General features: G+C 63.3%; 1 protein-coding gene across 1 annotated transcript in view; it reads right to left on the bottom strand.

Annotated features, from left to right (window-relative positions):
- Positions 1 to 266: 266 nt before the first annotated feature.
- PLXNA1 (plexin A1) overlaps positions 267 to 22866 on the bottom strand; it is a 49437-nt gene continuing 26837 nt past the window's right edge. The window contains exons 11-32 of the mRNA XM_086697270.1: positions 21445 to 21541; positions 21181 to 21374; positions 20906 to 21057; positions 20687 to 20807; positions 20242 to 20378; positions 19118 to 19285; positions 18540 to 18633; positions 18102 to 18341; positions 17874 to 18017; positions 17337 to 17571; positions 14746 to 14888; positions 12971 to 13227; positions 12633 to 12699; positions 9965 to 10111; positions 9697 to 9856; positions 8803 to 8906; positions 8454 to 8550; positions 7928 to 8118; positions 7591 to 7760; positions 5718 to 5930; positions 5488 to 5638; positions 267 to 3695 (exon numbers count right to left, since the gene is read on the bottom strand). Coding sequence (XP_086553396.1) covers positions 3600 to 3695; positions 5488 to 5638; positions 5718 to 5930; positions 7591 to 7760; positions 7928 to 8118; positions 8454 to 8550; positions 8803 to 8906; positions 9697 to 9856; positions 9965 to 10111; positions 12633 to 12699; positions 12971 to 13227; positions 14746 to 14888; positions 17337 to 17571; positions 17874 to 18017; positions 18102 to 18341; positions 18540 to 18633; positions 19118 to 19285; positions 20242 to 20378; positions 20687 to 20807; positions 20906 to 21057; positions 21181 to 21374; positions 21445 to 21541 — 3378 coding nt within the window. The 3' untranslated portion in view covers positions 267 to 3599. The remainder of the gene's footprint in view (positions 3696 to 5487; positions 5639 to 5717; positions 5931 to 7590; positions 7761 to 7927; positions 8119 to 8453; positions 8551 to 8802; positions 8907 to 9696; positions 9857 to 9964; positions 10112 to 12632; positions 12700 to 12970; positions 13228 to 14745; positions 14889 to 17336; positions 17572 to 17873; positions 18018 to 18101; positions 18342 to 18539; positions 18634 to 19117; positions 19286 to 20241; positions 20379 to 20686; positions 20808 to 20905; positions 21058 to 21180; positions 21375 to 21444; positions 21542 to 22866) is intronic.

The following is a 22866-nucleotide window of genomic DNA, read 5'->3' as shown; positions in this document are numbered from 1 at the left end:
GGCACGGTGGAGTCCCAGTGGGAACTGAGGGGCTTGGGCTTTGGTGTTTTTCAGGGTCAGCTGATGGTTCCAAAGTGCCTCCAAACAGCCAAGCACGGGATCCCGCCCCAGAGCACCAAACCCCCAAGGCCTGGCCTGGCTGATGCTGCCACGCCTCCGCGAGCCCCAGCTCGGCAGGCAAGGGTCCCGCCTCGACCGGCCGATGCTGCTCAGGTGTGGGACCTGCCCCAAACCCCTCCCAGCAAGGAACATGCAGAGCCGAGAGATTTAGCAAAAATGTTTAATCTCTCCTTAATGTGTGTGTGTATTTACAAGTACTAAATCTGAAGAACAGTAAAATAGGAAACAGCCGTATATTTACACAGTCCGCGGGCCGAGCGCCCGGTCGGCCATGCTGCTCCTGCTGGAGAACAGTGGCTGAGGGGGCGGCTCAGGCCGGCCGAGTGATCGCTCTTCTTTTGGGTGGGGGCTCTGTGGCATTAAAGGACAGCTAATTGTGGGCTTCGTCTTAAAAATATCTGTCTCTCTCTCTAAATATATCTATTCTAGCTTGTGTAGCACCAACGACGTGAGCCATCAGATCCAGAACTGGGGAACCGGGGTGGGGGTGCTCTCAGCAAGGCCAAAGTAGGGAGGGCGGGAGGGATGTTCAGGGCCCTTGGTCGCAGGCGCCCCAGGTCCCGCTTCCACAGCCCCCACCCCGGCTCCTCGGGCCCTGGGTCAGGAAGTACAGGGCAAGCTCGAGGTATATGGAGGGACCAGGCTCCCAGACCGAGGTGTGAGCTATCCTGGACACTCCTGAGATGGTGCAGAGCAGGGAAGGGCGGGGGGAAGGGGGGGGGTGAGGAGTGGCGGTTGCAGGGCAGGCGATAGCAGCAGTGTCTGGGACAAGCTGGGAGCCCTTGCACCCCACACCGTGGCCTGGATCGCCCAAGCCCCGGGGCTGCAGCAGGGCCTTTGGGACAAAGGCAACCACCCTCGCCACGCAGAGCAGGGCTCCAATTCCAGGCTCCTGCCAGGTCCTCATGCCCGTGTTAGGGTCGGAGCCCCCGGCAGGAGTCCGTGCACAGGTGCCAGTGGGGTGCTACAGAGTTGGGAGTAGTGACGGGGAGAACATGGGGTCTGACTGCAGACCCGGCGGGAAGGTAGGTTCGGGGCCTGCCGCACCGGTGAGGGCAGGGCACGATCAGCGCCAGGGGCTCGCATGTAAACACAGACTGCTAAAGTGCTTGCACCTCCCTCGGCCACCGCTGCCCTGCCCGCCCACCGTCCAGGTGACTAGGCCACAAGGAGGGCACCGCCCTGGAACCTGTAGCCTCCCAGAGGCAGGCACAGGGGCTCAGCTCTGCGGGGACCAGGGACGGTGGGGGAAGGGGCTGGAACTGGATTCTGAAGAGTGGGGGGGCACAGGGGCTAAGCAGTCCCAACCTGACCCTCACAGAACTGGAAGAACGGGGGCTTCAAGTAGAAGCTGGCGCCCTGGGAAGACTTCCGGGGGTAGGGTGGGGACAGAGGCTTGCCCCCAGGCATGGCCAGACTACACCAGAGGGGAGGCAGGGGTGCACCCAAGGACGAGAATCCAGGTCAAGGAAAGCGGCTACCAGAAGACAGCCTGATCTCTAGACGGACTGTCCTCAGCTTGGCCGTGCCGGGGACAGGGGCCAACCTGAGCTCCACTGGGGCACCCATAGCAGTGGGAGGCGGGAGCCCTGCCCAGTGCCCGAAGACCCCCATCTGCCCTGTTCCGGGAGCTTCCTGTGCTCGGATTTCATGCAGCTCCCTGACGAGAGGGGGAGGCCCCCGACCTGATCTCCAAGGTGTGGCTCACGCTGCTTAGGAGGGGGGGACCCCAAGACGGGCAACCCGTGGGCGCGGGGCCGGCCACAGTTAGCTGTCCCTTAAAGTCGGTGGGAATCTTTAGTACCGTCGAAAAAGTGAATTGGAAAGGGGCCGGGCCGCTCGTTCGCTTTCACAAGTGACTGCTTAATTAAAAAACATAAAAAAAGGGCCTAACAACCTCTAGTATTCAACACTTGCAGTTTTAAAAAGATCAAGTCAGACTAAACGCTAGCACGGTCATGCAGGAATCCACGGCCCTGCGCCCTGGACGCTCTCGAGGGGCCAGCGAGAAGTTCTCTCCTCCTCACATCAAAACGAAAACAGGATGACCCACAGGTCGAGGGGCAGAGGCCTGGGTGGGGGGGCTCCAGTCAGGGAAACCCTGGCCACTTTCTCCACGACCATTTGGTATTGCTTTCCCACCGCCTTAATTTCCTTATTCTACATCGTAAAATTTCTCCTTCTCCAGTTAACTATACAGGACCCCACTGGGGCTGGAGACTGAGGCTAGAGCCACATATATATAGATATATATATATGTACAGGGTTTTTTTTGTTTTTTGTTTTTTTTAATTAAAAATTTGTTCCTTCTTGCTCACTGAGGGCAGGGTGGGCAGAGCCGACCTCCAGGCCCTCTGGTCACTGCGTTCTACCCGCAGGGGCCCTGCCACAGCCCTGGCCGCCCGCGCAGAGTACAGCAGGGTTTCTTTATTCCTCCTACATAAACCAAGTCCCCAGGTGTCCCACCGCTCTTGAGGGGCCCGCACGCTCAGAGACACCAGACTGGAAGCCGCTGAAGGTGGAGTGGAGAGCAGGGGACACAGAGAGGGCGGAAGGGAGGAGGATGCTCGGGGGCTGCTCCCAAGACCTGCACAGTCGGAGAGCACGGCCCGCCCAGGGGTGGGTGCTGGGAGCGGTGCGGTGGGGGAATAAATAATGGGAACCTGCGCTCAGGACCCGGAGCCCCAGGCCCCAGTGGCTCCCAGAGGCACAGCCCTGAGGACAGGAGAGGAGTCACCAAGTCCTTCTGGAAGCCACCTGGGGGCTTCGAGGGAACCATTCTGCAGCCCCTCCATAGGAGGGAGCTGGGGCCTCTCTGGGCGAGGTGGACGTGGCGCTCCGGCCTCGGCCGCGGCCGCGGACAGCACGCGGTGAATCGGAGGATGGTGGCGGTGGGGCAGCAGCGAGCGTGGAAGTGCCGGACGCGGCAGGTGGGCAGCGCGACGGGCGGACGACTTGAGCTCTCCTCGGCTGGGCCCTGGCCACTCGGCCTTTCCCTGGGCTGCCGTCAGGCCCTGGGCCTCGCGCTCCGCCCGGGAAGCCGGGAGCGGCTGACGCCCTCCTGGCCCCCCGTCCCGGCCCTCTGACCTGGGTAGCACGGCCTCAAGGAGACAGACCAGGCTGGCTACCCCTTCCTGGAGGGCTCCAGCCTTACCCCCAGGTCCCCGGCGGTTACCCTCTTCTCCCAAAAGCCAGGGGTCACACCTGGGCTCCCCCAGCCCTGCGGCGAGCAGTTCCGGGCACAGAAGGTGCTACAGGCACGGTCACCCACACCGAGAAGCACTGGGACCCCCGCCAGGCAGGAGGAGGAAGGGGAGGGCCGGGAGGACACTGGGCTGCACGCCGGCCCTGAGCGCACCGGCACTTGGCACAGTGGGGGCGAGGCTGCCTCCGGGGCCTCCCAGCTCTGGCTGCCGGACGGAGGCCGCCCCCGCGGGCCCTCTCGCTCAACTCCCACTGGGTGCTGACGGCCTAGTGTCTCAGCTGCTCAGGGCCATCGTGTCCACCACCTGCTCCAGCTTGCTGCGGAGCCGCTGCCGCCGTGCCTGCTCGTCCTTCTCCAGGGCCGTCAGGATCTGCAGAAGGGGTCGGGGGCGTCAGCGGGCCTGGCTGGGGCCACCTGCTCGCAGGGGGTGGGGTACACGGAAGCTTGGGGGGCGCCCAGGGAGCATGTCACACGGTCGTGACCGGCGGGGTCTCTGGAGCCAGTGCCAGGTTCCAGCCGCTCCGTCCTCGGCTAAGAGGCCTGGGTTGAGCCTAGACCCCCCAGGATCCCGGCGTGGAGAATGAGTCCCCCGGGTCGCCATTCCTACTCTGGATCCCCGATACACCAACGCCACACAGGGCTTACTCACAGCCAGCCCTCTGAGTCCTCTTGGTGTGGCGTCCTCATCTGTCACAGCAGGGCCTGGCCTCCCAGGGCACAGACGCCACCCCCACACAGCCTGCTCTGCACCCCAGCTCGGCCGGGAGAAGCAGCACCGGGCTCTCGTCGGGCCCTCTGCCCGCACTCCTGCGTCAGGCAGGCCAGCAGCCGAGCGGCACGCAGCCTTGCAGCCACCTCCCTGCACCTGGCTCCCTCCAACCACCGCCTGTCCCTCTGCACCCCGTTACAGCAGAGCTCCTTGGAGAGGACTGCTAGCTTCCCTCCGTTTTCCCTCGAAGGCCGAAGGAAGGCGGGCTTCAGTCCACAACTCATCCTCCTTGGCGCTGGGCCACCTGCCCACGGCCTGTCCCTGCCTCTCTGTCCCAGGGCCCCACCCGTCCCCTCCTGGCTCTGGACTCACCTCTGGGGCCGCCTCCTCCATTCACAGGCCAAGGTCCTTCCCTCAGTTGCCGACCCCACACCCTGGCCTAGACTCTGACACTCCTGCTCTCAGGTCCTCTGCCCCTCAAACTTGAATAGCTGGACCCCTCGCCCTTCAGACCCGTGCCTCCTGCAGCCTGCCCCGCCTCCTATCACTGGGCTGCAGGTCTGAAATCAGGCCCACAGCCTGTCAGATGGGCAAGGCCCAGCCCCCGAACCGAGTGGGCCTGGCAGCACAGCCACAGCTCCCACCGGCCCCCGCCTCCCTCCCATCCTCTGGCATCTGGCAGTCCAGTCATGGCTCTAAACCTTGATGGCCCGTCTCACTCAGGGAACAGCCCAAGTTCCCCAAGGTCTGCACACCCAGTGACAAACCCTGCCTGAGCCTTCCCTACCCCTCCTCTAGGGCTGGCTCTGATTGGGCCTCATGGCCTCTGCAGTCCTGCAGCAGGGCCTACTCTGGCCTTAGGGTCCTGGCATTGGCCATGCCCATCCTGCCTCTCCAGCCCTGTGTGCACCATCCAATCCAGTCTGTAAGTCCCTCCTCCCTCCTCCCTCCTTCAGCGGCTCAGGGAACCCCAGCTCTGCACAGATGCCAAGGAGACCTCCTGAGGCCTCACTCCAGGTCAGCAAGGAAGGTATTAAAGGTTGAGGAAAGGCCTGGTGCCCTGCCCTGGAGACACCCACTCAAGCCGATAAACCTCATAACGGCCCCTCAGGGAACGGTCCTGCACTGACCCACGGTCTCCACTTTGGAAAGACACTGCCATGCGCTCCCCCACGCCCCACACCGACCACACAATCCCTGACCTACTACAGCCCAGCCCGACCCTGAGGCCTGGAAGGGAGTCATAACGACATTCCCCTCCTGCCCCAGCGAGTGAGGTGGCTGGTTGGGGTCCAGAATGGAAAGGAAAAGCGCCTGGTCAGTCCTGAGACCTGGGGAGGGGCCGGCGGAGCAGGGGTGGCCCAAGGGACCTCGGGGTGGGAGCCTGGCAGGGGTCTGGGCCAGGCGGGTGTGGAACAGGTGGCTGTGGGTGAGGGCGAGTGCACATGCTCACCTCGTCCTTGTACTTGGTGATGTAGGAATAGATCTCGTGCAAGGCGCTCATGCTGTTGAACTGGCTCAGGTGTAGCCGCGACTGCTCGGCCAGGTAGGCGCTCATGTCCTGGTCGCTGATGGCGGGCATCTTGGCGATGTCAGCGTAGTACCTACAAGGGGCGACAGGGCGGGCCATGAGCTGGGTCCGGCCCCTCGCCCACCTGCCTGGCGCCCCGGCGCCCGACTCACCTCTCCACCCAGCTCTTGTAGTTGGGGATGTCCTTGGCGTAGAGCAGTTTGTTAGAGGGCGAGTCCTTGCCCAGCTTGTGCTCAGACGTGGAGCAGGAGTCCATGAAGGTCTGGGCCACCACAGACAAGCAGGCGTCCGTGATGCTGCTCTTGTGGATGTCGAACACGAACTGTGGGTTCTTGATCACGTTCACCCAGAAGCGCAGGGGCAGGCTGCAGGTAGGCAGGCCCAGGCACGTGGTCAAACAGGGCCTCAGCACCCCTTCCGGATGGCCCAGGGAAGGGGCCAGCCAGAGGTCTCGCAGCCCTCCTGGCTCTGACCTTCACGGTGGCCATGGACTTCCTCGCAGATGGGACAACTGAGGCCCACAGAAAGCCAGGACTCTCAGTGAGTGAGGGCTGTGCGTCCCTATCACTCGGTGCCTCCTGGAGGATAGTCCTCTCCACACAGGCACACGTAGGTGAGACATACAGACCCAGAGGAGCTCCCTCACCCTCGGGTGCCCGCTGTGCATGGCCTGCACAGGGTCCTCCTAGGCCTGCACGACTGCAGGGGTCACACACACCCAGGCTGGCGCACCCCCAGGTATGCACACACCTGTGCAGGCACACTGCTGGGCTGGCTCACACCCGGACAGGCTCACCCCCAAGGCAGGGACACCCCTGGGCTGGCTCATCCCTGCTCCTACCCAGATGGGCCCTCGAAGCAAGACCAGGAAGGGATCCAGGAGACCCAGCCCCACAGACAGCTGACCTCTTCATCTAAAATGCCACCTCTAAGACAGCCATCAGCTAGGAAACGAATAACCACTAGTGTGGCTGTTTAATTAAATAGAATTAAGTGAAACTAAAACTCCCTGTTTTGGGTTGCACTAGTCTTGTGTCAAATGCTCAGTAGCCACACATGGCTGCCAGCCACTGCTCTGGACAGCAGAGATCTAGAACATTCCATCATCGCAGGAAATTCCCTGGACAATGCAGACCTATACGGCACTGCCTCTTCCCCAGCGCCCCATGGAACCCCTCAAGGAGCACAGGGGAGGCAGGCAGGAGCTGGAGCACCCCGTGGAACCCCTCAAGGAGCACAGGGGAGGCAGGCAGGAGCTGGAGCACCCCGTGGAACCCCTCAAGGAGCACAGGGGAGGCAGGCAGGAGCTGGAGGCCCAGGGTGGGCCCCAACAAGGACCGGGCTGCATCCCAGGCTAGGGAAGCAGCAGCACGTAGAGGCCAAAGTGTCGGGGGGGGCTGAGATCACCAGAGGACAAGGGAGGAAGATGCCAGAGGCCAAATGCACAGGAGCTTCTCTGAAGACAGGGCAAATGGTGCAGAGGGCACACGGTCAGGCTCAGAAAGACAACATCCAGACAGGGCGGTGGCCGCTGGCCCCGGGGAGGAAGGGGTGAGAGTTTCAGGGGTGTTTGCTCTCACTGTCATATCCGCCCCGCAGCCGGCCAGCGTGGGCCCATTCCGCCGCGCCTGCTTCTCACACAGCAGCCCACACTCACACACCTGCACACAGCCAAGCACATCCCAACACACATGAATACACATGCACGAAAACACACGCGCATGTCCACCGCCCATGCCTAAGGCAGGTCCTGCAAGTCGGAGCAGGGGATGTGCCCAGACCCTGGGTGGGGGAGGCCACAGACACCCCCAGGAGGGGTGAGTCAGGAAGGCCAACCCGAAGAGCAGCTGGCCTCAGCTCGCAGGCAGTGCCGCTAGGGGGCCTCTCTCCTACGTCCCGGCCCCTGGGGGACAGCCTCCCACAGCCCCGCAGCCGCCAGCCCTGCCCGGCTGCGCCCTAGAGCTCACGCTCCTGCTCGCGGCAGCCTCTGCCCCGGGACGCACCAACCCCGTCCCCAGAACGCACCAGTTGCTCTTCCAGGTGTGGCGCACATCCGAGTCGTGGATCTGGTGCTGGTCGGCCTGCTCGTCCAGGAAGTCGAACATGTACTTGATGGCCAGTGGCAGGGCCGAGCCCCGGTGCGCCGTGCTGAAGATGGTCTCAAACAGGTCATCCACAAACTTCTGCAGCGTGCCCTGTATGCAAGCGAGGGCACAGAGCTCCAGGGGGGCCGCCAAGGTGGCCGGGGCAGCTGGCCGCAACCCCCGGGCCAGGGCGAGGATGAGGGCTTTGCTCTGGGCTTGGCTTTCTGAGGCCTGGGCCCGGCTGTCCCCGCGTCCCCACCCCCAGCCAGCAGGCCTACTTTGGTGGCCAGCAGCCGCGTCAAGTAGATCTCCGAGACCATCTTGCTGCCTCGGTCGCCCTCCCGCTGGTCCAGGTGGTCGTGATTCTTCACGAGGTGCCACAGCTTGGTGCCGCTCTCCAGGTCGGGCGTGATCATGGGCGTGCGTGAGCGGAGGCTGTCGGGGCTGCTGGCTGTGCGCAGCATGCTCTCTGCGGACACCGTGCCTGTCAGTGGGAGCCTCGCCACGTCTAGCACCCGTGCCCGCCCTGGTGCCAGCTGGGTGGCCTCAGGCCAGGCAGCTCCCCTGTCTGAGCCTCAGTTTCCTCATCTGAAAAGTGCAGTCAACAGACCCACCTCCTTGGGTTGCTGGGGGACAGATGTGCCACGATGTGCCATCTGGGGAGAGTCAGCCTCCAAATTTGCGGGAAAGGCCATATTCAAGTGACAAGCCATGACAAAGCACCCCCCCCAGCCTGCGGCAGGGAGCACGGGGGAGGCATCCCACCCAGATCTGCAGGCCCTGCCCAGTGTCCCCGTCACTCACCGTATCTGCTGAGGGACTTAGTGAAGGTAGACGAGTTGGAGATGTTGTAGGCGGACGTCTGCTTGGGCACCAGCGCCACTGAGGACCCGTCCGTCACCTGCAGGCAGAGGGCCAGGAGATGTGTGACACACCCTCGGGGGCCCAGATGACACCCTCTTGCTGGCTCCGTGCCTGGAGGCCAATCACCTCAACACATTCTGAACCTCAGTTTCCCTACTAGTGCCCCTCCAGGGCCATGTGGGGCCTCTGTATCCTCGTCCCCGAGAGGTCTGCCACCCACAGCCCAAGAGGCCTGGACACTGCCTCGGGCCCCCAAGGGGAAAGGCCCCAGCTGTGGCCAGAGGATCACCTGGTAGTGAGCCAGAGTGTTCAGCCTCTTCCAGTCATTGTCGATCTTGGTGGTAACGTCCTCGTCCTGCAGGATGATGCGTGCCATACGGCCCTGGCGCCACTCTGCGGGGAAGGTGAGCGCTGGAGGGGCGGGCACCTGGGCAGGGGCCACCCACCCAACTCTCCCTCCTGTCACAGTGGGAAGGCCAGGCCTTGGCGGGGCAGAGCTTCCTGAGGACACTGAGTGAGAGGCCTCCAACGGCAGAATAAGGGAGAGATGAGGCCCCTCCCTCCCTCCAGGCAGCTCCCATCCGGGCTCCAAACAGGAGGCATGCACCCCTGCAGTTAACCCTGCATCCCTGCTGCCTCCCATGCCCGCTCTGGCAGCCCTCTGCCTGTTTCGGCTGCCCCTCCCCCCGTGGTACACCTCGCCTTCCAGAGCTCTAGGCCCAGAGCTCAGCCGGGCATTTAAGGCCAGCGTGGTGCCCCACCCCTTAGCCTCTCAGCCACAGCAACCGTGGGGCTCCCTGGCCCTGGCCCTCCCCTTCTTCCTCTGGCCCTTCTAGAGCTGCAGCTGCCCCTACCTGTCTGGCTCATGAGCCAGCACAGCCCCCGCCCCAGCTCCCACAGCCCACTGCCTCCTACGGCACATGGGAACCCTCCCTGGATAGGGCAGCAGCCTCGGAAGTGTCCTTCCTGCTTCTACCCCTCCACCCTGGCTGGGAGCTTTCCAGAGCCCAGCCCAGACCACATCCCTTTCCTCAACACCCCCCATGGCCTCCAGCACCCTCCAGACCAGCACCCAGTGCCTGGCTTGTTACCTGTGGCCCCAGACACGCCCCCCGGTGCTGCCCCTCTGCCTCAGGCCTTGACACATGCTGCCAGCCAGCATCAGGGCCCCTCCAGGGCTCACCCAGGTCCATGTCCCCAGCCTTTGGCCGCTGGGAGTAGGGCACGCCCTTGTACACGGCGTCCAGCAGCTTCTCCTTAACCTGCGTCACCGTGTCACAGTTCAGTCCCTTCACTGGCACTTCGGGAGCATTCTCGTTCTCGGGGTTCACACAGTTCAGGGTCTGCGGGCGGGGAGGGGCGCGGCGTCAACCCCCAGCTCTCCTGGGGCAGGTCGTGCGGGGGTGCGCCGAGGGGCCGGGGCTGGACGGGACGGCTGGGCTCGCGCTCACCAGTGTCTTGTAGTCGATCTGCTGCCGGATGAGCTTGTCCTCGCTCAGGGAGTAGCGGGCCTCACCGGTGATGGCGTCGATGGGGCCCTTCTCCATCTGCTGCTTGATGGCGCAGTAGAGCATGAAGAGGGGCTCTCCTGCACACTCCTGTAGCAGGCGGACAGGCGTCAGGGGGTTTCCAGGACACGTCGCCCCTGCCCCTGCCCCCACCTTCCGCCCCCCCGCTTCTGGTGCGTTTGTGAGCACGCGTCCCACGAGGAGAAACGAGCAACGTTTCCAAATTCTTTCTGGGAGGCAAGGGGAACCCTGGCTCCAGAGCCCAGTAAAGACTGTGCAAGAGAATAAATAACTTAAGCAACAGCCCAGCTGCCCCTGAGAACTTCAAAGCGAAAATTCTAATGGGGCCTCAGCCACGAGGGTCAGGAGCACACGGAGAAGAATACCATGTGGCCGAGCCGCCTTTCCGCCAAAAGAAGATGGAGGCCAGTCGACTCCACCCTGAAGCCTCCCCCCACATCAGGCCTCAGTGGGACCGACACGCCAGCCCCCAGCCCCACTCACCAGAGCCAGACCGTGGCAGCCAGCACCACACCCAGGATGGAGCCCAGGCTCCCAGTCCCACCCCCACGGCCCGAGGCCTGGTGGACCCTATGCCACACAATGCTATGTCTGACGGTGATCTGTCAGATGTCGGGGGCCCACTGCCCCTCCTTCCACTACTTGAGGACACAAGGCCATTGAGGTCACAGGTGCAGACTTACTGACCCAGAGCAGCAACTCACCGGCCCCGCGAGACCTGGAGTCCACGGCCAAGACAACCCGAGGTGGTCCATCAGCACTCGGCAGAAGTCTGCTTTGCCCCTGCCTCTGACCACGTGCCCTCGAGCTCCCCACACCGCAGCCACCAAGGCCACCTCCTACTCCTCCAACCAAGCGTGTCCCCACCTTCTGCACCTGCCCGTTCCTACAACCAGCAATTCCTCCCTCAGGCCTTCACTGTGGACAGAAGCAGCCCGGGGCCAGTCTCGGGTGCCCCTCCTTGCCACGGGTATGGGCGGGTAGCCCCAGCGTGGCCACCTCCCCCCTTGTGGCCCTGGGTCATCTCCTCGTGCTCAGCACGCTCCCTCACGTGCACAGTGAATCAGAAGGGAGAGCACTCCAAGTAGATCCGGCCTCCCTCTCCCTCTGTTCACTACACCCTTATCCCCACCCCCGCACAAAGCAGCACCAGCCTGCGAGCCCAAAGCACCACCCGCAGACTGCACCCCGCCCCCCGCCCGGTCCGTCTGCCTGTAGTGTCCTGTGGGGCCTGACCCGCCGCTGGAACCACACACAACACACACCCAACCTAGGTTCTCAAACCGTATGTCAAAATGAGACCCCTTTCTCTGGGTGTGCAGAACTGGGGTCAGACAGGGAGGCACTGAGGCCTCAACACCAGCTGTCTGCACTCTCTAACCCTTGCTTCTCTTGGCTTCTAGAACACAGCCTAACGAGCACGGAAGTATACCAGATGTGGTCTGCACAGAACTGCGTTTTTACGGGAAATGCACAACTCCATCACTGGCTACGATAAGGTCACTTTGAGACTGCTGTTGTCACCTCCTGCTGTGGCCCCCACTGCACAAGCCTCAGCCAGGCTCCCCCAGACCACTCTTGCTGGACCTGGCACCCATCTCAGGGCCCTTGCTCCCTCTGTCCGGCTAACTCCTTCCCTTCCTTCAGGACTTTGCTCAAATCCCTTGTCCCCGTGACCCCCTGACCCTCTTGCACCTGTTCCCATTTCCAATCCACACCTCTCTCCCCAGTCAGGACCAAGAATTTGCTCTGGGCAAAATTCAGCCCCAGGTCGCCTGTGCCAGCACGACCCCTGCCACCCAAGCAGCCACTGGGCTGCCCATGACCTCGGCCACCTGCAGAGCATCAACCAGACACCAGGTGGGGCACACACAAACCATGCACACGGGGCTGCACCAGGGCCCCACCAACCCCCACCTCTCAAGACTGTGGGCCCGTCTGCCAAGCCTTCAGATTTTAAGGGAAACCAGACACTTGGGTCCAAATCATCTTGTTTCTAAAGCACAGGGGACCAGTCCAACTACTTACACTCGGAACAAAATCCACCAGGGCCCGTATGTAGCCTCTGCCCCACTCTGAGGCTGGCCACAGGCCTTCAGGGCTCGTCTCCCGAGGGTGGGGGGCTCTCCCCAGCTGCAGCGGCCTGTCCAGGCAACCACAGAGGAAGCCCAGACAGCCACCCTCTCCCCACGACAGGGGCCAACGGGAGCCCCCAGGAGCCTCGCCAGGCTGGCCAGCACCAGGTGCTGCCCAGGTGTCCTCTCCATCCTTGGCTCTGGGCCATGGGCTCAGCTACAGAGACCTGGGCTTGTATCCAAACTCCAGCTCAGCCAGATGCCAGCCGTGGGCCCCCAAACAGATCACCACAGAGGCTTCGGGGCTGGGCGAGGTGTGGACAGCCTCCAGGAGGAGGAAAGAGGCCAACGGACACATGTCCTTGGAGAGTTCATGCTGAGACATGATGAGCCACGCTGGACTGAGACCCCCACCCTCCCCACCTGCCTGTCCTGCTCTCTCCCTTTTCCCTTGAACCCATTCACCTGCCTGGCACCCTGCCTCAGACATCCTCTCCTCCCTGGCACCCACCTACCTTCAGGAATTTGTATAAAAGGAAGGTAAACCAGTTGGTCAGCATCTTCTCCGCCACTGATTCAGTCCTGGGGGCACAACATGGATAGGGGTGGCTTAACTTGGGCCACTGTGCCCACCCCACCCGCCGCCCGTGGAGCTGAAGGTCAGGCCCCGAGAGGCACCCCAGGCGTCAGGCAGCTGGGGGACTGCCATGGAGACCCCAGCCCCTGCCCCCAGAGCCAGGCCTCTGAACAGGGACAGCTCTGCCTTGGCACCGATGGGGGCCAGTGCGGCGTGCCCCGGAGTAGGATCCCCGTGCCTGACGCGACAGCTAGGCCCCCGGGCCTGTGGGCTCACCGCCGCAGCAGCAGCTTGGGGTGGTTCTTGCTCTCCAGGTTCTTCTCGATGAGGTCGGACAGCAGCTGCTTGAGCACACCCGTGGCATACTCCATCTCGCCCTGCAGGGCCGTCATGATGAGCGAGGCCACGTTCCCGCGGTCTCGCATGGAAAAGCTGCGCTGGGCCTCCAGCGTGCGGATGAAGGTCAGCAGGAAGTGCTTCTTGGTGAGCAGCTGCCCGAACAGCGTCAGCGACTTTTCCACGTTGGCCTGCACCTGGGGAGGGGCAGGCCACAGGCCCACTCAGACCCAGAGGGACACCCGGCCTGGATGCAGACCTTCTGGCTGAGGGGCTGAGGGCAGGGCCAGAGAGCAGGCCTTGAAGGCGGGGGACACGTTGCCCTGACAGGTCCCTGGGCCTCAACTGTCCTCGGCAGAATGGATATGGCCCGGCAGCTGAGTCGCCCACCACGGGCACAGACCAGGGCATACCACTGTCAGTGGGAGGTGGAGAACCAGGGCCACCCTCTTTGCAGCCAGACTCTGGGACGGCCACCTCCTGCAGCCCTAGCTCTTGTAGCTAAGAGAAAGCTGGACTCAACCACCCATCTGCTGGGCACCAGCAAAGTATGGCCGTGGTCTCATTCTGCACCCACAACCGCCAAGGCAGAAACCACCTTCCCCCCTTCACAGAGGAAGACAACGAAATCCAGAAGAGAAAGAGGCTTGTTCAGGGCCACACAGCATGGAAGTGCGGGGGGAAAAGGATGGAACATAGGCATGGCTGGCTCCAGGGTCCCTACTCTCTCTTATCTACACCAAGGCTTGTCAGTATAGGAGATTCCCCACAAGGCTATACCAGAGGCTGCCAGGGGCACGTGCTCCCAGCCCAGGCAGACAAGTGACAAGACTCAAATAGAATGCACAGTCTACGAGGGCAGCAAGACCAACACGGTGGATGGCAACATTGGGAAACAGACCCGGTAGAGCACGTGGAACCCTTGACGTGGCAGCAATTGCAGGGATGAGGAGGCGAGGAGGTGATGAGCAGCCCACGGCAGCCCCGGGCCGGAGCCAGACTGACAGGAAGGCCCGTTCGGGCACAGCAGAGGAGGGAATGCCCAGCCGACAGAGCTACGATCGGGAGTGGGTTCCCCAACATACAAAGTGTGCAGATGGGACCCCCTCAGCCGGACAGCATGACCAGGCCAACTTACCGAGCCCCCTGCCTGTTCCTAGCTGGGGCCTGGGCTCCTGGCCTGCCGCTGGGGGCCCCGAGAGGACTTTGGGGCCAGCCCTCTCGCCCTCAGTAAGCTCATGCCAAGAGTCTGAGCACTGCCAACACCTACAGAGCAGAGCCCGGCTCTCTGAGCGCCACACACTCACCCCAAATGCCCATGCAGACTCTAGCTGGGCACCCACACCTCCCAGCATGCACGGCAGCAGCCCCCTGCCCAGAGAAGCTCGGCATCCACAACCAGCCAGGAGACGGGATGGGTGAGCTACAGGTGGTACCCAGTGTGCTAAAGGACTTTGTAAAATAGAGGCAGGCCCCAGGGAGCCCAGGCCCCAGCCAAGGTGGCCGGTTGGGATGAAGCCTGGCCCTGACCCCAGACGCCCGCCAGGCGCATCCCCCCACCACTGCCGAAGCACTAAAGGAAGCCAAGGGTCTTGCCTCCCAGCGCCCCCACCCGACAGGTGTGAGCCACCCCCCAGGGTTCCCAGGCCACCCACCAGGACCCAGGAGCTCCAGGAGCGGGCAGAGGTGCCAGCGAGCCCCAGACGACAGCCCACCTCCATCTCCTTGAGCACTGGGTGGTCCTCAATCCCGGGGAAGAGCACCCGCATGGCATATGTCCGGTAGTCGAGGAACGGGATGCCGGCACCATCCAGGTCGTTGGTCAGCTCGTGGATGTCCGTCTGCAGCTCTGCAAAGGCTACAGCCAGACGAGGTGTCAGAGCAGGTGCCCAAGAGCCCCAGCGCTCCCACCCGCAGGGCCAGGCTCATACTCTGGCTCTGCTACTTGCTGGCTGGGTGACCGTCCGGAAACTCCTCAGTTTTCCCAGTCCAAACACACAGATAAAAACTCTCTGTCCCTCTGACGTGTCACAGGATTAACCAAGACAACAGCAGAGAAGGTACTCAGCCTGGGGCCGAGGTGGGAGGGGCTCCTCGTATCTAACGCGGGCGCTTGGGGGCCAGGAGACTGTGGGTGGCGGCTCTCCCCACCACCCTGGGGGGCACATCACCCCGTGGCTCTTCTGTCTCAGCTTCTGGTAAGAGAAGGGATGGGGCCAGGTACGAGAGGCAGGAGGCTCTCCCTAGGCCCCGAGCCCTCCACGCCACCACATGCATGAACGCTGACCGCCGGGCCCTCTACACTACCCGACCTGCTCCGGGCAACTCTGCTTCTTTCAGAAACAAAGGCAGGCAGGGCAGGGGCAGGCCTCAACAGAACATTCCAGAGCTGTGAGGTGTCTGCTCTGCAACAGCCCGAGGGAGGCACTATCTGATCCGGAGCCAGAGGAATGCTAGACGGGCTCTGGGGGATGGCTGGCAGGTTTAATTCAGAGCAGGGACCTTCATCTGCCGGGGACCGCTGGCCCTGGAGTGCTTGCCGGCCGCTGCACCCACATGGTGCCGGCAGATAAAGGCCCCCTGCACGCTGGCCTCAGCACACGGTTGCCTCACCCCCAAGAGAACCCCACCTGCAGAGTTCCTAATCCTGGCCCCCGCCCGGGCCACCTGTCTCCCACCCAAGCCCCACACACCTGCCTGGGTCCCATGGGACTGGTTCTCAGCCAAGCAGAGGTCCCGGGCAAACGCGACACTCTGGGCTGGGTGGAGTTATGAACAGCCCAATACCAGGCCTGCAGCAGGCCTGAGGGTCCCATGCAGCAGTCACCCACCGGGCCTCACACTCTGTCTACCACTCGGCTCCCTTTCCTCATGCCCCGAACAGGTGCACTCCCACCACCTGCCTCCCAGAGCTACGGGCTGGCCATCTGCAAAAAGTTGGATCCCTCACCCGTCGATCGCTGTTAGTGCAGCTCTATCCACCTCTCGTAACAGCCCCAACTTCCCTGAGGAGGCGGCAGGCCAGGGGCCACGAGGAGATGGGGGGCCATCCCAGGCTGGTCCAGGGCCCTGGTGTCACCACCTCACACCAGCCAGAGAAGCCGACCAGGTTCGGGGACGGCCATCACCGGCCAAGGCTGCTGCCTGCTGCCTAGAGCCCCGAGCACACACAGCAGCTGAACCCACCCCCTCAAGCGGCTGCTGCGCAGCCCAGGGTCTCCATCCTGGGCCACCAGGGAGGGCTCCGCGCAGGCCCTGGCCTGAGCGCCCACCTCTCTGCTGCTGGCACTCAACACCCATGCGTCCACCCTGTAGCAGCAGCACGCTTGACACACGAGCAGGTGTGGCAGTGTCTGCTGTGCCAGGGATGAGTCTGTGATTGGGCACACTGGCCTCTCTGGGACCCACAGGACAGAGATGGGGCGCCATCCCCCCGTTCCAGCTTGGGGGCCGCCACCCTGGCCTTTCCCGCAGACCCCTGAGCCCACAGCTCACATTTCTCGGATGCCTGCAGCTCCTGCCTGCCAGAACCCATCCCACTCTCCGGGGAACCCCCCTCCTGCCCTTGGGGTCTGCCCACTCTCCGTTGGGGGCTTCAGGGAAGTGGGGCACATGACCAGGAGTGGCGTCAGGGATCGGGCAGAGCTGGGCCCAGTGGGGAAGCTGAGCTTGCCCGTGGTGCCAGCCCCGTCCCCACAGGGAGAGACGCCTGAAGACACAGGAACCCGTGCTGGAAGTCAGCCGCACCCCGGACCTTCCCTGCACGAGAGCCTACACGATGTCTCCCTGCCGGAGCCTCTCTGAGCTGACTTCCACCGCTCACACAGCAGGGTCATAAGGGACACATGCCCCTCCTTAAGAGGCTGGGCTGTGGCCCAATTCCCGAGAATTACCGAGACAGCCCCTCGAGGACAAAGATCAGTGCCAACCAAGGTCTGCATGTGCTGAGGGCCTAAAGACAGGGCTCCTCCTTGGTGCCGTGCCTGGCCCCACAGACGGTCACCACGCCCATCCTGCTGATGAGTAATCTGAGACACAAGAAGGCTGGATGCCTGTTCAAGGTCCTGCCACCAAGAAAGGTCATAAATGCAGGCGCTCTGGCTCCAGAGTCTGCGTCTCAAGCAGCACTCACGAAGGCTGTACTCACCCCAGAGCCTGTCAGGCCCTCGCCCACCTGCCTGAGACCGAGCATGGCACGACAAAGGTGTCGGCAACGTTGAAAACCAAGCAGAGTCAGTGCAGAGGACGGGGCCTGGCTTGCAGGTGGCAGCAGCTGCAAGGCCCCTCCCCCCCCCCGGCCACGCACCTTCCTTGCACTCCAGAGCCACGCGGGACTCCAGGTTGTCCATCTGTAGCTGCAGCCGCTTGAGGGTGCGGTCGGCGTCCCGAGACTTGCGCTTGTAGGCGATGAGCACGGCTACGATGACCAGCAGCAGGAGGCCTCCGCCCCCGCCAATGCCAACGATGGCAGGCAGGGTCAGCAGGCTGTCTGAGTACACCTGCAGCATCCCTGGAGAGAATTCGAAGCCACCAGCCCGGACCTGTGGGTGGGGGTGCAGGCTGCTCAGGAGGCCCCTCGCCCACACGGAGCTCTGGAGGGCCCCTGATACCACGCTCGCTGAGAGGAGGGGAAGTGGGGAGTCCGGGCAGGTGCTGCGCCCACCCAGGGGCACCAGGGCTGGGCGAGGGCTGCGTTGGGCTCCCTCTGGGCCACAGGTGAGTCTGGGGCTCAGCCACAAAGTTGGCGTTGCCCTGGGGAGGCAGGGTCAGGGGGTCAAAGGCAGGTGCCCAAGAGACCAGAGCTGGGGCTGGATCACGCATGATGGGCGGGCCGTGGACGCACCGTGACCTTGTGCTGCCCCGTGAGGTTGGGGGACTCGCAGAGCAGCTGGGTCTCTGACACGGTGAGGGCGCAGGGTGTGGAGCCGATGAGCACCGTGTAGTTGAGCCGCGAGTTGCCGGGCGCAGGTGGCAGGAGGTTCCGGCCCTGTGGGCGTGGGCATGAGCCAGAGAGCCCCACTGCCCCGCAAGCCCCGCCACCCAGTGCCACCACCCGCTGACTCCGGCCCACCTTGAGGATGAGTGGAGAGCTGGGCTTCAGTTCCAGGAGGCCCGTGGGGCTGAGTGGCTCCAGCACAGGGTCCGGGTAGTAGAGGAAGGAGGAGGAGTTGAGCACCAGCAGGGCACGCACGTCGTCCATGATGAAGCCCAGCTCATCTGGCCGCTCCCCCAGCTCTGGTGGGCTACGTGTAGGGTTGTCCACTGACGGGGCACGGCACACCATGGTGGTGTCATTGTATACCAGGCAGCTCTGGGGACACAGGCACGGAGGCTGGGCTGGCCGCTCCCCACAGAGTCAGACCCCCCCCCCCGCCAAGCAGGGCCGAGGGGCTGCGGCCTCCCCTGCATGTGGGGCTCCCCACCCGGCTAGGTAGGGCCGCTTCCTTCCCTGGGGTCCACGCACCCCCCCACAGTGGCACGAGCTACGAGGGATCCCTCAAGGACTCACGTTCTCCCTCTCAACGCCTCCATACTTGGCCCGGATGCGGGGTTCACGGACAGTGGCCAGGTTGGTGCCTGTGATAGTTAGGAGGGTCCCTCCGCTAGAAGACGGAGTAGGGGGTCACAGGGGGAAGATGGACTTCTGCCAAGGTCCAGCGCACGTGGGTCGGGCCAGACACTCCAGTCTGCCCCCCGAAGACAGCTCACAGGTTAAAACCCCTGTGCGCTGGACCTCCAATTTCGGCCACCACATCTCAAAGCAGACAGGGTCCCTGTCCTGAGAGGGCGGCTCTGGGCACCGTGAAGAGTGCAGCATCACAGAGCTTAGAGAGGAGTTTGTTTCCTCGATTAACACGGACACCAAGTTGTCACATCCAAGGCACAGCAGCGGTCTCCATCTTCACTCACTTTTCCTTTATTCCGCACCCACCCCCAGAGACAGACTCGGGCAGCACAGAGCAGGTTCAGCCACCCCCACCCAGGCTGAGAAGCAAGAGAGAGAGGCGGGTACAGGAGCTCCACCCTCAATGGCACCACACAGGACCGATGGAGCTGCTGGGGCTCGGGGTGGGCTGGGGGGCCCACCTGTTGATGCTCCACTCAGGGTCGATCTTCAGGATGGTGGGGTCCTCCGTATAATTGTACTTCACCTCAGGGTTGGTGAGCTGAGCACGGTTGATGTTGATGACGATGGGCGCACTGCCGGGGCTCTGCCCAGGGGGCGTCAGACACCGGATCTCTCTGGAGTTCCTCCTAGAGGGGCCAGGGGACAGCGAGGGCGCAGGGAGGTGCTGGAGCTTGCCTCTAAGGTGGGCTAAGCGTCTAGGCTCCATCACAGATAGGTGTGTGGGCAAGTCACTGGACCTCCCCGGGCCTCGCCTGCCCGCCTGGGACACAGAGCCACCCGAGGCCCTGCTCCTGGTCGCTGATGACTGTTACAGCCACTTTCCCATCAGCCCTTCTTCAGGGCCGGGGGCATGTCTCCCAGAGGGCCATGCTCAGCACCAACTCTCGTGAAGGGATGCCCACACCCTGCCCCACCTCCATGCTGTCTCCTGATCTGAAAACAGAGCCACCCCAAGCCTGGGCCATGAGGAGGCAGAATGAACCGGCCAGGGTGGTGGGGGCGCTCGGTCACCCCCGCCAAGCAGCCAGCCGGTCACCGCCTGCACCTGGGTCCCTGTCCCCTCGGCTCCTTCAGCACAGCCAGGAGGCTCTGCAAGCCGCCAGGCCCGCTCCTGCGGCAAGGCTGCAAACACCGATAATTAGTCTGATAGCGGATAATTACCGCAGGAAAATATTTAAAGGGCCGTTCCATTATCATCCCTAATCTAAAATTATCCACTTCAAGCCTCGGGGCTTTTGTCAAGATTTCGTTTTTCTCTCTTAAGAAAATTTTTTTAAATACTTGTGTTCCCAAGGGATCCCCCTCACCCCAGAACAGGGCAGTTGTGCCCCCCTCCCTTGGGTCCAGGCCCGCCCACTCCCCCAACACTGCCCACCCTGCCCTTCCCACTCTAGAGGTAGCCTGTCTCCATGGTAACACTCTCCGCCTCTGGTTTCCATGGTGATCACCCCAACCAGGCTCTCCAACCCCCCCCCCCTTGTTTCCTGGGCAACAAGAGGGGGCATGCAGCCATCTGAACCAACCACTACCCAGGGAAGGTAGTCCTTGCCCCGGCCCCCTACCCCCCATCTGCACCCCATACCAGGAGAAGGAGCAGGGCCGGCCGCCAACAGACACAGCCACGTCACTGCCTGCGTTCAGGTGGCTGCCCTCGATGCCAATCCAGGTGCCCCCGGAAAGAGGCCCTCGGGCAGGGCTCACTCGATAGAAGGTTGGAGTCTAGGGGGAAGAAGGGACTTTCTTGAGGTGCAAGGAAGGCCTGTCCTGGGGCCAGAGGCCTGCTTGCACCCCCAGCCATGCCCCAGGCCCTGTGTTCACGGGCTCCCAGGCACGGCCCAAGGTCAGGGCCCGAAGTATGTAGTGGGGACCTGCAGTTAGGCCCTAGAGACCAGGAGGCTGAGGGGAGACCAGAACAAAGGTGTTGCTGGATGAGGGGGCCCACGGAGGACCGGGAGCTCAATCCAGCCCCTGCACAGCTCCCCTCAGCCACTGGGGGAGGACAGGGGTCCGGGCCGGGAAGGGCTTACCACGAAGGTGAAGCGCTTGGGTGACAAGGCCCGGTAGTGAGGAGAGCAGTCTCGCACGCACACCTCCACTAGGGCGTCGTGAGATCGCACTGTGCTGGCGTCCCCGATCTCGCAGACGATCCTGGGGGGCACCAGGTGACCTTAGCGGGCTGTGGGGTCCAACCCGGGTGTCGGGACGCCCTGCCCACCTGCCCGCTGGGCCCGCCAGGCTGCACTCACTGCTCAGCACTGATGTACTCGCTCTCCACGGGGCTGCACAGCACCTTGCCCACGCGCACGCCCAGCCGCACGTCCTCAAAGCGCAGGCCCAGGTTCTCACCCGTGATGGTGAGCCGTGTGCCTCCTTGCCGCGGGCCCGTCTCGGGGAACAGCTGCGGAGAGGCCGAGGCTGGGACACGGGTGTGGACCACCATGGGCCAGGAAGGGCCCTGCGCGGGAGGCAGCCGGGGGTGGGGGGGTCCGTGTCTCTGCCCAGGGCTGGCAGGCCTGCCTACCTTAAGGATCTTGGGGTCAGCGCAGCGGCTGCTGCCATGGCGGGCATGCATCCAGGCGGCAGGTGCATCGGCGGGGCAGTGGGGGCGCAGGGAGCACCGGCGTTCAGCCACGCACCAACCGCACTCAAAGCGCGGGTCGGCCTTGAGGCAGAGGCCGCAGCTCTCTCGAAGGGCCGGGCACTTGTAGAGGTGGGCTGTGGGGAGGGGCACGGTCAGCTCGGCCCACCCTCAGCCCCACCCTCCGAGACAGCCCGCCCAGCTCACCCTGGATGTTCTGAGGGTTGTCGATGACGAAGTCACCGTTCCACACCACCGACAGGTTCACGGGCAGGTCGCTGACATCATTGCCCTCGTAGGAATACTGCGGGCAGAGGGCAGGCGGTCAGGCCACGTGCACAGCCTAGACTCTGAGGTCGCGGGCCACTGCCCACGGCAGTGAGTCAGGGACTGCATGCCCCTCCTGGCTACCTCTGGGACTGGCCCCTGGGAGCAGGCTTGGCAGGGCAGAGCCTAAGGGCTCTGCCTGTCCAGAATGGCATTTCCAATCTGGACCCAGAAATCCCAGAGAGCCACCCACCCACTAGCCAGCCTAGAGAGCTAAGCTGTCACACGCAGCTCTCCCTCCACCACAGCCCAAATGTACACGCGCGTGCACATACACACGGGGAGTTTTTTTCTTGGTGGCCAGAATCCCCACTCTCCAGCCAAGGCCCTGTCCCCAGCAGCCACATGAGGCACACACTCCAGAGTGACCACCCACTTCCCCCTGCAGTCTGCCCCACCAGGAAAATCAGAACTCCCCAACTGGCCCCCTTGGCTATGCGTCACGGGTTCTCTACGAACCTCTGTTTCTTTGTCTGCTGAGTGGACTCAGTAATCCCTACACCAGGCCTGCCCTGAGGTGTAAGATGTGTGCCCTGAGCTCTGGGCACAGGCCAGCAGGAAGCACCCGCAGGTGAGTCTCTGCCCCCCACCCCATCCCTGGATGGGCTGGGCTCAGGGACAATACCCCTCCCCCGGGAGCCCGGGCCCGGCGCTCCCAGCTGTGTCCCACTTTCTGCAGCTGAGGACCTCCACTCCATCCCAGAGCAATTCATCATTATTTTATCTGCAGGAATTTAATTGGATCCTATCAAATTCCCTGGTACTCCCTTTTCCCTTTCAACACAGTCACCGGAAAGACAAATGTGGGCCGGGGGGTTGGGGGAGGGCAGGATGGAGGGGACAGAGGCTCGGGGACGGCAGAGAAATGGGGCAGGGGAGGCACCAACAGACGGCCGGAGAGCAAGGGGAGGGTTGAAGCAGCCAGGCCACAGGACCTGGAGAGATGCAGGTGTAAGGCGTGACAGAGTGAGGAGAGAGGATGGGAAGCACAGGGCAGGAAGGTGCAGGGACCTCTTGGGCCAGCTGCAGGGCACAGGGCCTGGCCAAGTGGCGACCTGCCCCCAGGAGGCTGCTGGGACCCCCTGCCCACCCCGCTGGACACACGACGTGCTGGTCAAGGAGTCACCACCATTAGCAGGAGGCCACACCTCTGACCGTAGGCCTCTCCCCTGGGATTCTCTCCGATGACACTCTTCCTGAACAGACAGGGAAACTGAGGCCTGCCAGCAGTCACAGAGCCAGCCAGAGGAGAGCTCAAGTGGCCTTCGGACCACCATGCAACACCACCCCCCCCCACCACCC

Source organism: Puma concolor, chromosome A2 (assembly GCF_028749965.1).
Source record: "Puma concolor isolate L17-30 chromosome A2, mPumCon1.1.hap2, whole genome shotgun sequence".
In the NCBI taxonomy this organism is placed as follows: Eukaryota; Metazoa; Chordata; class Mammalia; order Carnivora; family Felidae; genus Puma; species Puma concolor.
The sequence above is the reverse complement of the archived record's forward strand: the minus strand, read 5'-3'. Positions and strand labels throughout refer to the sequence as shown.